The sequence below is a fragment of the Ictidomys tridecemlineatus genome, chromosome 3, assembly GCF_052094955.1.
Source record: "Ictidomys tridecemlineatus isolate mIctTri1 chromosome 3, mIctTri1.hap1, whole genome shotgun sequence".
Lineage (NCBI taxonomy): Eukaryota > Metazoa > Chordata > Mammalia > Rodentia > Sciuridae > Ictidomys > Ictidomys tridecemlineatus.
This window is the reverse complement of record NC_135479.1, coordinates 157427379-157439647: the sequence shown is the minus strand read 5'-3', so window position 1 is coordinate 157439647 and position 12269 is coordinate 157427379. Positions and strand designations below refer to the sequence as shown.

The window sequence follows — 12269 nt, the reverse complement described above, 5'->3', positions numbered from 1 at the left end:
TTGCTATTCTTTCTCTTTCTTTGGGTTACTTGGTCACCTTTTCACTCTCATTATCTTGTAACACTGGGGACATGTAGTTGCTTTTTGGTTGGTTGGTGGCTGGTTTTGGTAAACCTAGACATTGGCAACTCGTCAGCTCTTGCAGTTGTTCTTCGTTTTTTATATGCTACGGAGGCCCTGTCAATGATTCTAGAGATGCAGAGTGTGCCCATGCCTTTCTCTGAGCTGCAATGTGCTTCTTTTGAAGGATTCCCCAAAGAGCCAACCAGGCACAACTGGTAATAATGTAGCTCAGTTCTGAGATGGAGACATGGTTGCATCCACTCCTTCATTTATATATCTTTCTTGGACCCCAGAAGATGCTATGCTCTGTTCTAGAGACTACAAATATTTTTCATAATAATTTCCAGAGAGTCCATTATCAAACCTTTAAAATCTTTCTGGTAGGGATGATCTGGTCATCAAGTTTTTTAAAATGTGTGTAGATTGGGAGAAATGAAATAAATCCATCTGCCAGTCTGCTCGTAGGGCCAGATGAAAGGCAAAACCAAAATGAAACAAAACAAAACAAACAAACAAAAAAATGGCCACAGAGGACAAAAGAGCTTAAGTTGTTGGTGCAATCAAAAAGGTTCTATGATTTCTGACTATTATACAGGTCTAACCTAACCTTTGTAACAACACCATGGATAATCTTTCTTGTTTTAGCAATCTGAGTTTATCTCTTACATTCAGAATAGTAACTGAATGATGGTTATTATAAAGTACAAAAAATTGAAAATATCAGTAAGAAAAATTTAAATGCTGCTTCATTTCAGGATCAGAAAATGTACAATGTCAAGTTGGAGCATGGAGTCCATCAAGGTGAATTAAAGCATGCGTATGTATAGTAGGAGTCAGTACCTTTACCACTCCAAACTGAGTCTCAGCTCATTAATTCTACTCAGTTCTTCAAATTTGGATTTTTCTCAAATTGAGTTTTCTTCAAACTTATCATTTGCTGTTCCAACCATCTGTTGTGGTCTGGCAACTGATTTTCCCAGTTGCCAGCCAGAGAGATCCCCTAAGATATTTAGTCTGTTATAGCTGCTTCTTATATCTCAAGTTGTGACATAACATGAATGGCCTACTTAGCTCTTTGATATAATAATGTTCGGCAATCTGATCCCATTTTTATTTTTATTGATTCTATTAAGCATAGTGTACTAACAGTTGATCAGACTGTATCACTCCGAATGCATTAATTCCCATTCTGGGGAGGTATAAAGCTCATATGTCAAATTTTTGCTTGGAGTAAAGTTCACCTGCCAATTTATCACACAGCAGCTCGCAGGAGTTTTTAATTGGACTTAAGCAAACAACAAGGTTGTACAGGGCACCTTCAGTAACAGCAGAACTACAGCAACATTTACTCACACAGATTCTCCTAACAGAGTCTGACATACTTATAAGAGGTGCTGTAGGATGATTTCTTCTTCCTTCCTATCTGGGATTAACTGGGGCAATTTTGAACTTCACAGACAAGTTTGGAAATGCTTGAGAGAAAGCAGTTCAGAATATCAAGTATTCTTTAAAAAAGAGGGCAGAACATGTGCTTTTAACTCAGAAGATAGTATATAACAGGGATTTTCTGTTGGCTGGAGGTAAGGCTCATGGGAGGGGTCAGTGTTAAGGTTACAACCACCATCATATTCCCAGGGTGATAAGCTTGGACATGGAAGTAAGACTCTCTTTTCTAGAAGGCAGAAAGTAGAGGAGGCCTTAAGAAGATGATCTGATGGTTATTATGGGACCCTATATTAGCTAGAACAAGAGCTAGTACTGAGAAGAAAAGAAGTAAATTTCATAGGCCAGATTTAGGGTGGATAGGGGAGAAACAGGCTAAAGGGAAGTTAGCTTTATCTAGGCAAGGTTTTTTGTTTTGTTTTGTTTTGTGGTGCTGGAGATTAAACCCAAGCTCTTGTGCATGTGAGGCAAGGACTCTACCAACTGAGCTATATCCCCAGCCCAACTCAAGGAGTTTTTGATGAGTTGGTCTTTAAAAATTTTTTAAATTGACATTTAATATTTGTATTTATTTATAGGGAACAGTATTACAATTTAATCCATGTACATAATGTATATCGACCAAATTAAGCTAATCAGCATTACCATCTCTTCGAATATTAACACTCCTTTGTATTGGGAGTCTCCAAACTTCGTTCCTCTAGTTAGTTTGAAATGTATAACTGTTGTAGACTGTAGTTGCCCTGTTGTGTCATATGACCTTAGAACTTCTTCACTCCCATGTTTCAATACCCACTATCCACCTCCTCACTATCCTCCCCCCACTTCCTATCCTCTAGTAATCTCTGTTTTACTCTCCTCTTCTATGTGATCAACTTTTTTAGTTTTCACAAATGAGTGAGAACATGCGGTATTTGTCTTTCTGGGTCTGGTTTGTTGTACATAATAGAATGTCCCCCTTACCCCCCACCCTGGTTCCAAATATGTTGTTGCAACTGACAGAATTTCATCCTTTCATGGCTGAAAAATATCCCTTTGTGCATGTAGACCACATTTTTAAGATGGGTTGCTCTTTTAAAATTACTGAAGATTCTTGGCTTGTGACGTCCATCTACAGAACTTTGCAAGGTTGCCTAAACCAAAATCATTACTATTACACTTAATGTATGTTTGTGTGCTTCTCCTCACCCGAGTGGAAGGGACTGCTTGAATTGATATAGGGACATCTATGGAGGTAAAAAATTAAAGGGAAAAAGTCATAAAAGAAATGGGGGTTGAATAGCTAGGACTCAAAGTACTCAACTCCTGGCAGTGTGACTTCAGCAACTTTTATTTTCCTCATCTGTAAAATGGGGATGAAAAGAGGCTTGCCTCTTAATTAGGAGGATTTGATGAGACGATACATGGGAAGTACAGTTCCTGAGTTTTGTGATGGAGGAATGATTAATTCCACTAAAACATACCTGTACATGTGTACACACCTACATACACACCCTAGAGTATCAGAACAATTCAGTTTTACATAGTCACAGATAATAAGTCTGGATCATATTAGTTGTCCTGAAATGGGGGAGAGAATGGTCTCTGTGTTAATAAGACAGTAAAAAGTAATAAAAGAGGTTCACTGAAGTGCAAGAGAATCCCACACCAAATGCTCCAAAGGTCTGACTGGGAGGCTAACTAGGGTGTTTTGAAGAGGATTAAGATGTCTTTTTAAAAAACTGCTCATTATTTTCACGACAGTTTTTTAATCTCTAGAAAATGCCTGAAGCCTTAACTGAATCCCAGTTGGAAACTTCCACATCTCCAAATGATGTGCAAGGTCTTAGCAAGAACATGCTCATCACATGGACTGTGGAAATGAATGGCCAGCATTGGCTTAAAGGCCAAGCATAAATTAATATAAAAAAGGAGAAATGCCAAGGAAGTGACACCAAGAATCTATATGACCAGAAGCAACTGAAGATAGAACAAATGAGCTCAGCAGCTCATGACTCATTTGAGAATGTGTTAAATGTGAAGCACGGTGGACAACAGGGAGCTAGACATTAAACATAATCAGAAAACAAGGATAATCCCTTGGGGTAGAGAAGCAACAAAAGAAGAATACAGTTCTTAAAAATAGTTCTAATAGACCACAGGCCTTGGTGTTAAAGTCATAAGAAAAATCATTCAATCAAGAATTGGGTAGAAGAGGAGGAGGAAGAAATAATATCAGACTGTTATAACACTGAGCCATAGCAGGGAGGTGATTTTGGAGGAGTGATCATTCGGCTGAAATAATCAGCAATGGTAAAATTAAATATAAATTTGAAAAGTAATCAAGACTATCATTTCAGTTGAAATCATAAACTGTTGGTGTAAGAGCCAGAGTGAGGTGTTGCTCAGAACTTGGAAGAGAGGGAAATCAGGTACCCTGACATGAAAAAAACAAACAACAACAACAACAAAATCACCTTTCAGCCAGATGCAGCCAGAGGCTCAGGAGGCTGAGACAGGAGTATTGCAAATTCAAAGCCAGCATCAGCAAAAAAGTAAGGCACTTAGCAACTCAGTGAGACCCTGTCTCTAAATAAAATACAAAATAGGGCAGGTGATATGGCTCAGTGGTCAAGCACCCCTGAGTTCAATCTCTGGTACCAAAAAAAAAAAAAAGAAAAAAGGAAAAAAAATCTTTCAAAGGGCAGACTTATAGACACTATTGAGTGCATGATAAAGGAAAAACTGTGCCAATCAATCCGAATGGAGTTATTCTCCAGACAAGGTGAGACCAATACTGGGGCACAGGCAGGTGTGGGAAAAGGGCGCCCTGAGACAGTGCCCTGTTGGCTACAGTTGCTTTGGTAACATCATCACTCTCATCCCTTTTGGAAAGGTACATAACAGGCTATTTTAGATGGAAGCCTTTTAAGTATTCAAATACCATCAGAGAGTAACTGGGCAGCCCATGAAGGTTGGCATAAAGGAAAGAATGTATAGCTTAAATCAATATGTGCTGCCCAGTTGAATGAAGGCTGTATTTATCTTTTAAATGGCTAAACTGTCATTATGCTATCATACATCATGAGTTGGGATAATGCAAAATCATCCCTGTGAATTGGACTTTCTTTGGTATGCTGAATACATCTTATTTCTGAGGCTATTAAACCTAAAAATAAAAACATGGATTCCAACCCAGTAAATTCACCAAAATAATAAATATTGCTTTGGAGGGTAGGAGGAGTGTCTTCTGTGCTATAGATAACTTTTCTTCCTAAGTGGCAACCTCCTGTTAGCACTGAGTGCCTTCCTTCTTCAAATTTAACAGGCAGCAAGTAGAACACCCCTCCATGCACTCCAAGGACTTTCTCTCTCTCTCTCTTTCTCTTTAAATTTCTGAGTTTAAGAAAGTATAAACTGTCACAAGCCATCCATGGGTTGGGTGTGGACTCTGTTGCTCATCATAGCTTAGTGAGGGGATAAATCTGGCATTGGGAAAAAAATAAATCTGGCATTGGGAACTTCCTGTAGCATCCTCCCCCCGCCCCACAGGGATTGCCCACCTGATGCAGGTGAACTTCCTGCTCAAGCTCTGCCCAAAATCCCACACAGCAGCTGAGATGGGTGTGACCTGCCAAGATTTCAATCAACCTGCTGACTATAAGACATCACAAAGTGAGACTCCACCCTTGAAACCTTATCCCTGACTTTGATGCACCCCTTTAAATAAACCTTTGAGCCACCTTTCCTTTGTCTAGTTCCAGCACCCACGTGGACTACATTTATCAAGAGCTTCACTTTTGTAAATACATTTCTATTTGTGTTTTGTTCTTCACTAATTATCTGAGACTTTAAGTTTTAGGGTGGCTTACATCCTCTGGGCAGGAGGAAGACCCCTCAATAAGACAATGGACATAGCCCCCATTAATAGACAGATAAGTTTTCCAAAGTAATTATTTCCTAGTTGAATTATTCTACCTACAGAGAAATCAATGCACATCTGGATAATGCATGTTTATCCAAATTAATTAGATGTCATGATTTTGAAAGCAAGACTTCCTGCTAAGATCACAGAGACATAAATAAATCATATACCACACACATACCCACAAGTAACCTAAGAACTTCAGAAATGCTACATAAAAAGACAACAATATTTTTAATATACATGTCACAGCTCATTCATGAAAAAGCACTTGCTGAAATCTCTGTGCAAAGGTTAGAGGATGACAAAGTAATGGCAACATGAAAAATACTCAGAGACTTGAAACATTCTGTAATGCAAGGGATGACTGGTAATGTTCACAGGTATCACTACATCTTTGTTTCAAAGCGGTGGCCTTTTTTACAATACTAGTGGCAGTGTTGTCCTCTTCTCTAGCCTCTGATTAAGACTTGACTCTTTTCCTTTTGCAATACTTGGTGTTTACTTTCTAACCATCCTGTGTATAGTTTTTCTTATTGTTAATATCACTTCTAGTCCTTTCCAAAATCCCTTCCAGTGGCTTCTTAAGACAATCACAATTTTCAGATGACATGATGTAGTGCTTGGGAGCAATGGGGACAGGGAGGGAATATGGATAAATGAGACTAATATGGGCCTAACACTGTTGGAACCTGGAGAATGGGAACACGGGGAGTTAACAGAGCTGTCTATAATTTTCTACAATGGAAAATTCTAAAACTAAGATGTTCATGAGAGTCATATCATGTACCCTGTGACAATGATGTTGGTGAAATTAGGCTAGTCAGAAGAAATAATATGTTCAATAATATGTTCCTAATTGGCTCAAGTGTAAGTGAAACCTAATCCATAATTCTAAATAGTATCTTGAGGTACCTTACCTGAAGACATGCACAATGATGTCAGGCTCTTTCATAAATACTCTTGACTTATGTCAAAAATAGCAACCATCTAGGCTACTGTAGCTATTTTCACTAGGTTAAAGTTTAGCTGTAAGCTTCTTAGCAATTGAGGTAAAGAGAAAGATACAGCAATAAAATTTATGCTCCAACAAAATAATATACCAAATAGATCTTTCCTGGCATTAAATTCTAATGTGTAAAGACATGTTAGTGTTTTTATCATCACACATATGGTACTATGTAACAACAGACAATACCTTACACATGCTTCACGTGGAGTGCTTCTCATATGGTCAGCCCTTGAATGGATTTTCCCTATACACCCTCGGCTCAGTGAAGCCACAGCACCTCTACACTAGGCAGGACATGTGGCTCTTTGATATCAACCATCAGGGTAGAATCTGGACACACTCTTTAGAGGAGCAAATGGAAAGCATGCCCATGTTTCTTGAATGGACTTCTCTCATCAGGACTTTTGGTAGTGGTCTAATTTAAATCAATTTAGAATTATACTTGCTGGAATTACAGAAAGGTATGGTTTGGATTTGAGGGTATGAAGTTTTGAGATAACCTTCAAGTTATATACATCTATATAATTTTATAATTCAAATGTATATTAAAACTCTAATTGCTAGAGATGTTTAACATTTTTCATACATTTGTTGACCATCTGCATGTCTAGCAATTAGAGAAATGCAAATTAAAACTGCACTGATATTTTACCTCACTCCAATCAGAAGGGCAATTATCAATATCCAATGCAAATAACAATAAATGTTGGTAAGGATGTGGGGGAAAGGGTACACATAGATTACTGATGGGACTGTAAATTGGTGCAATCACTCTGGAAAGCAGTATGGAGATTCCTCAAAAAACTAGGATTAGAACCACCATATGACCCAGTTATATCACTCCTCAGTATGTAGCCAAAGGAATTAAAATCAGCATACTACAGTGACAGAACCACATTAATGTTCACAGCAGCTCAATTCACAATAGCTAAGTAATAGAACCAACCTAGGTGTCCTTCAACAGAAATATGGATAAAGAAATTGTGGTATAAAGAAATGTGGTATATACACAATGGAATACTACTCAGCCATAAAGAAGAATGACTTTATGACATTTGCCAGTAAATGAATGGATCCAGAGATACTCAAGCTAAGTGAAATAAACCAAGCCTCCAAAACCAAAGATTGAATGTTCCCTTATGTGGATGCTAATCCATAACAAGGTGAGGGGAATAGAAGTTAATTGGACTACTAGAAAAAGGGGAATGAAAGGAAGAGAGGGGAAACAGGAATAGTAAAGACAGTGGAATGAATCTGACATAACTTTCCTACGGATATATATGAATATACCACAGTGAATCAACATTGTGTACATCCACAAAACTGAGACCCCAGTTAGAATAGAATATACTCCGTGGTTGTATAAATATGTCAAAATAGTTTCTACTGTCATGTGTGACTAAAAAGAACAAATTTTTAAAAACCTATCTCACTATGATAATTGAAAAGAAAGGAGGTCAGGGACAAGGGGGTCAGGAGGCCTAAGTTCCAGTTATCTCGATTAGATACACAGCCTCGGGAAAGTGACAAACAACTCTTCTGAGTTTTACTTCTTCATCTAAAAATTAGGTCATTCAACTAAAGGTTTTGGTGACTTTGAGGCACTAATGATCCTGCTCATCTTTATGAATGTAAAAAAAATTTCAAGGTGTCATTTAGTCACTAAATTTTATCTCACCAGGATTATATCTGGATCACTGTCGCTGGTTTGAATTTCACTCAACACCTTACATTCCTGTGTGAGGTTGAGACTCTGTTTCCTTTTCATTTCCCTGGAAGAGGCCTATTGCAAAGTATTGACAGAAAAAGTACAAAGATTAGGATCAAGCAACGACACCCATTAAGCCACCTTCACTCATGATTCATGACATCCCTCGGATATACAACAGAGACTCGATTTCTGATCTTTGTACTTAAAATGTCTATAATTTAGAAAAACACATGTAAAGTTCACTAACAATACACAATAAAAAAAGAATGTCACAAGGCAAATCAGGTAAATATGAGTCACACAGACCACAGAGTTCAAAAGTGAATCAAAGTTGCTACAGTATTTTGCCAAGGCCTGCATGAATTACCATCATACACTGAATAACATCTTGTGTGGATGTACATTGTTTTTCAAACTTGGGTAGATGTTGCTAAGACAAATGAGCTAAGCATTTATTTAAAAGTATCTACGATAGCTTTCTCTGACTAGATAGCTATTAATCAATGGTTACTATCACGTGGAATGTCTGTAGTCATTTTGTGACACTGAAAAAGTATTTTCATACTTGAAAAGGTTGGAAACTTATGATGCAGGAAAAGGTCTCCCTTAATTAGAATGGCTAGAGGTTGACTCTCGGCTTCTTGGGGTGGGGTGGGGGGATGTGTCTGATTAATATCTGAGTCTTCAGCACCTGGTTCAGAGAAAATGATTAATATGTTTGTTGAGTGAAGGGAACTTACAAACAGCCTTGGGGAAAAATTCAGAGGAATTACAAGGTGCAGATATAGGGAACAATAAGCATATTATTTTTATTGAAAGTTCTATTTTCATGAAATAGGGAGAAAGTCATTTCAGATAAATAAAGTGGAACCTTCTGAGAAAAGCAAGGGTGTGATAAAAACAATCCTCCAGGAAGAACAATAAGCTAATTAATGACTTGTCTTTTTTTCTGTATTTTTACTGGTGCATTATAATTATACATAATTGCAGGATTCCTTGTTACATTTTTGCCCATGCACATGAATGACTCCTCTTAATAGACCTGAACTGTAATACATAAAAGCCAAAATATTAACTAATTCCAGAATCATTTTTATCAAACTTTTGAAGCACTTGGCAAGATTGACTTGGAGCACATATGTCTTCCTAATGCCATGCTGCTTAGACTCATACAGGAATCAAGTTTCATTTCCTGCACCTCCTCTGTCTGTTAGGGGAAATACCTAGTGTGTTTATTGGACAGGAGATGAGCAAGTAATCCTCAAGTAATCCAAAATTGCTTCAATTGCAGTTTAACCTGATAAAATTAGCGTAAGTACTTATAAAGAATTTCATGGCCTCCTTATTTGTCCACCTCACTGCTTGATTTTCATAAGTATAGACGGTCTTCTGAAGTGATGTCAGCTTACCTTTCCAAGAATTGATATGCAAATGGTTTCTTCATCTCCCATTTACTAATCAATGCTCTCTAATCTGGTTTCTAATCAACAACAATTTTTTTCCTGAAATCATTCTTATTGCTTCTAAGTCATTAAGCCAAACAACCCTTTTTAGGTCTTTGGCCAGCTGAGTTGGTTCTCTAAAGGAGTAAGCCCATTGGACCGCCTCTCCTTGAACTATTTTCCCCTCTTGGCTTCAATGATATAACAAATTCCTAATTCCTTTACTGCTCAGGTGATTTCCCCAAAACCATCTGTGCACAACTGTCCCCCAGTCCCCAAGTTTCTGACTAGTCCTTCTTTCTTCTTCCCCTTCAACCCTGCTCACACGCAGATACTTGTGTATCTGAGTACCTTATAAGTTCAGGCCTTCTAATAAAACCTCAGCTCTGACATCCAAATTCAAATACGTGATGTCTCAAACTATGTAAGCTGAATTCATGCTCCCAGCTACAAGCCTTCAAGGATCCCTATTTTGATGGATGTAATTACTACCCAAGCAGGTCAAAGAGCTAAAAAAAAAAAAAAATCTGTGATCGTTTCTGCCGTATTCCTCTGCTTCACCTTCTATACCCAATGTATCACCAAGATGGGGGGCAGTGTAACCACACCCACCGCCATTGTTTTAGTCAGCTCTTTCAGGGCTGTGACTAAAAGATCCGATCAGAACAATTGTAGAGGAGGAAAAGTTCATCTGAGGGCTCATAGTTTCAGAGGTCTCAGTCCATAGACAGCTGGCTCCATTCCTCAGAGCCCCAAATGAGGCAGGACATCATGGTGGAAGAAATTGATAGAGGGAAGGAGCTCACATAATGATCAGGAAGCAGAGAGAGACTCACCAGACACAAATTTATATACATCAAGGGCACACCAACCAGGGACCACCTCTTCTAGTCACAACCTACCTGCCTTTGGTTACCACTCGGTTAATCCCCATCAGGGTATTAATTCACCAATTGGATTAAGGCTCTTATAATCCAGTCACTTGTCCTCTATACCTTCTTGCATTGTCTCACCCACGAGCTTTTCGGGGGACATTTCAAATACAAAGCATAACAACCATCATCCTAGGCTGGGCTACTGTTATTTCTCTATTAAGGCCTCCTAGCTGCTCTGCCCTAATGACTCTTATTAAGCATAAATTTTAAGCAGAATACCATGCACTGGTTGTCAATCTCTTGCGAGTACTGTAAATACTTTCCATTTTGGAATTTCCAAAGGAAACAATGCAGTCAAGTTCTGGATGGAAAAAAAAATGTCTTACTTACGGAGAAAGGAGAGAACAAAATTAGCTTCAGTAGTGGGCATCATTTCCCTGTGCCAGTAGGAACCCTGGTAGCCAAGGCAGGGAAATTGCCTACACAAATTCCTTTCTTGCTGCAGTAGCCCCTTCTCCTCCCCAAGAAAGATAAATATAGCAGTGGGGTCGATCTTGTGAAACAAACACTTAAACACAGAGCATACATTGGGCTTGCAACAGAGAAGGATGTTCCCACACAAGGAGATAAGACTAAAGCACACTGTGTGGGCTCTTTATCTCTTGGTAAGGAAGTGCCCCAGGCTTAAGGTCTATTATTAGGTGGCCAAGCAGGGGTCAAAAGACTGCATGGCATGTGAGTGCTTTTCTCAACACCTCTGCTCTCTAATAACCTTCCTTCCTAACTAAGCCAAAGCAAACTTTTCTGAAGGAAAATATGGTCAAAAAACCACTCCCCTGCATGAAGCTCCCCCCTGGTCTCCCACTGCTATGGGAATCCATGCAAATCCTCTTTCTCAAGGCCCACAGGACTTGTATGGTTTCAGTTATTCCCTAAACATCTCCTACCACAGCCCCTTTCCATCTCTCTGTCCTGCCACTGCCTATCTTAACACTTGGTATTCATCATGGTGTCCCTCTTTAACAAATGCTGTTTGCATTGTTTGGAAATGTTCTTCCTCTTTTGATACCAATTTAATTGGAATTCAATCCTAAAATCTTAGGAATCAATTTTTTTTTTTTCTGGGAAGCTATCACTCTCCTGTCAGATACAGTTGAATCCCCCATTATTAGCACGTGTGCTATGGTGTCCTAAAAACTGCCACAAATAGGTATGGTGGCACATGCCTCTAGTCCCAGCTACCTGAGGTAAGAGGATCACTTGAGCCCAGCAGTTTGAGGCCAGGCTGGGACTTTATCCTGGGGGAGGCAGGAGAGGGGAGGGTGCGGGATTCTGCTGCCACAGTTGCAATTTACATTTGTAATTCAAATAATTACGGAATTATTTGTCTTTATCATCAGACTGTGTTTGATGAGGGTCAGAACTATATGTGGCTTTGTTTACAGTTGAACCCTCTTCCAAGGTGATACACTGAGTAGAACATAATAAGATCACATGTGTGTATAAATAAATACATAAAGGTACACAAAATATGTATATAAATATACATGTATATACACCGTGGAAATGTATTTACTTTGTGTAGTTTTACATATGTGTATGTGTATACATACATCTAGACTAAGTTAATCTCTCTATCTAAAGTCCAAAGTGTGTTGTTTTAATACTTGGGCAAACTCTCTACTTCTCAATCTATTATGTGTTTTTAAAACATACAATATGTGTACAAAATAAGCTCCCAAATACCAAGATCTTTAAATACACAGCTAATGAGTTTTTCTGGAATTCAAGGTTAAAGGAGATACGATTAAACCACCTT

The 12269-nt window shown here is 38.5% G+C and overlaps 1 protein-coding gene and 1 long non-coding RNA gene across 11 annotated transcripts in view; one reads left to right on the top strand and one right to left on the bottom strand.

Moving 5' to 3' along the window:
- The window catches only part of Morc1 (MORC family CW-type zinc finger 1), a 148249-nt gene that overhangs the window by 33091 nt on the left and 102889 nt on the right, over window positions 1-12269 (bottom strand). Inside the window, exon 20 of one of the 2 annotated variants that reach the window (XM_078044264.1) lies at window positions 8101-8205. The exons of the other annotated variant lie outside the window; for it this stretch is intronic. Within the exon in view, the coding sequence (XP_077900390.1) occupies window positions 8101-8205 (105 nt within the window). The remainder of the gene's footprint in view (window positions 1-8100; window positions 8206-12269) is intronic. 2 annotated transcript variants of the gene reach the window in all.
- LOC144376417 (uncharacterized) overlaps window positions 1-12269 on the top strand; it is a 43370-nt gene that overhangs the window by 19851 nt on the left and 11250 nt on the right. The gene's annotated exons all lie outside the window — the stretch shown is intronic.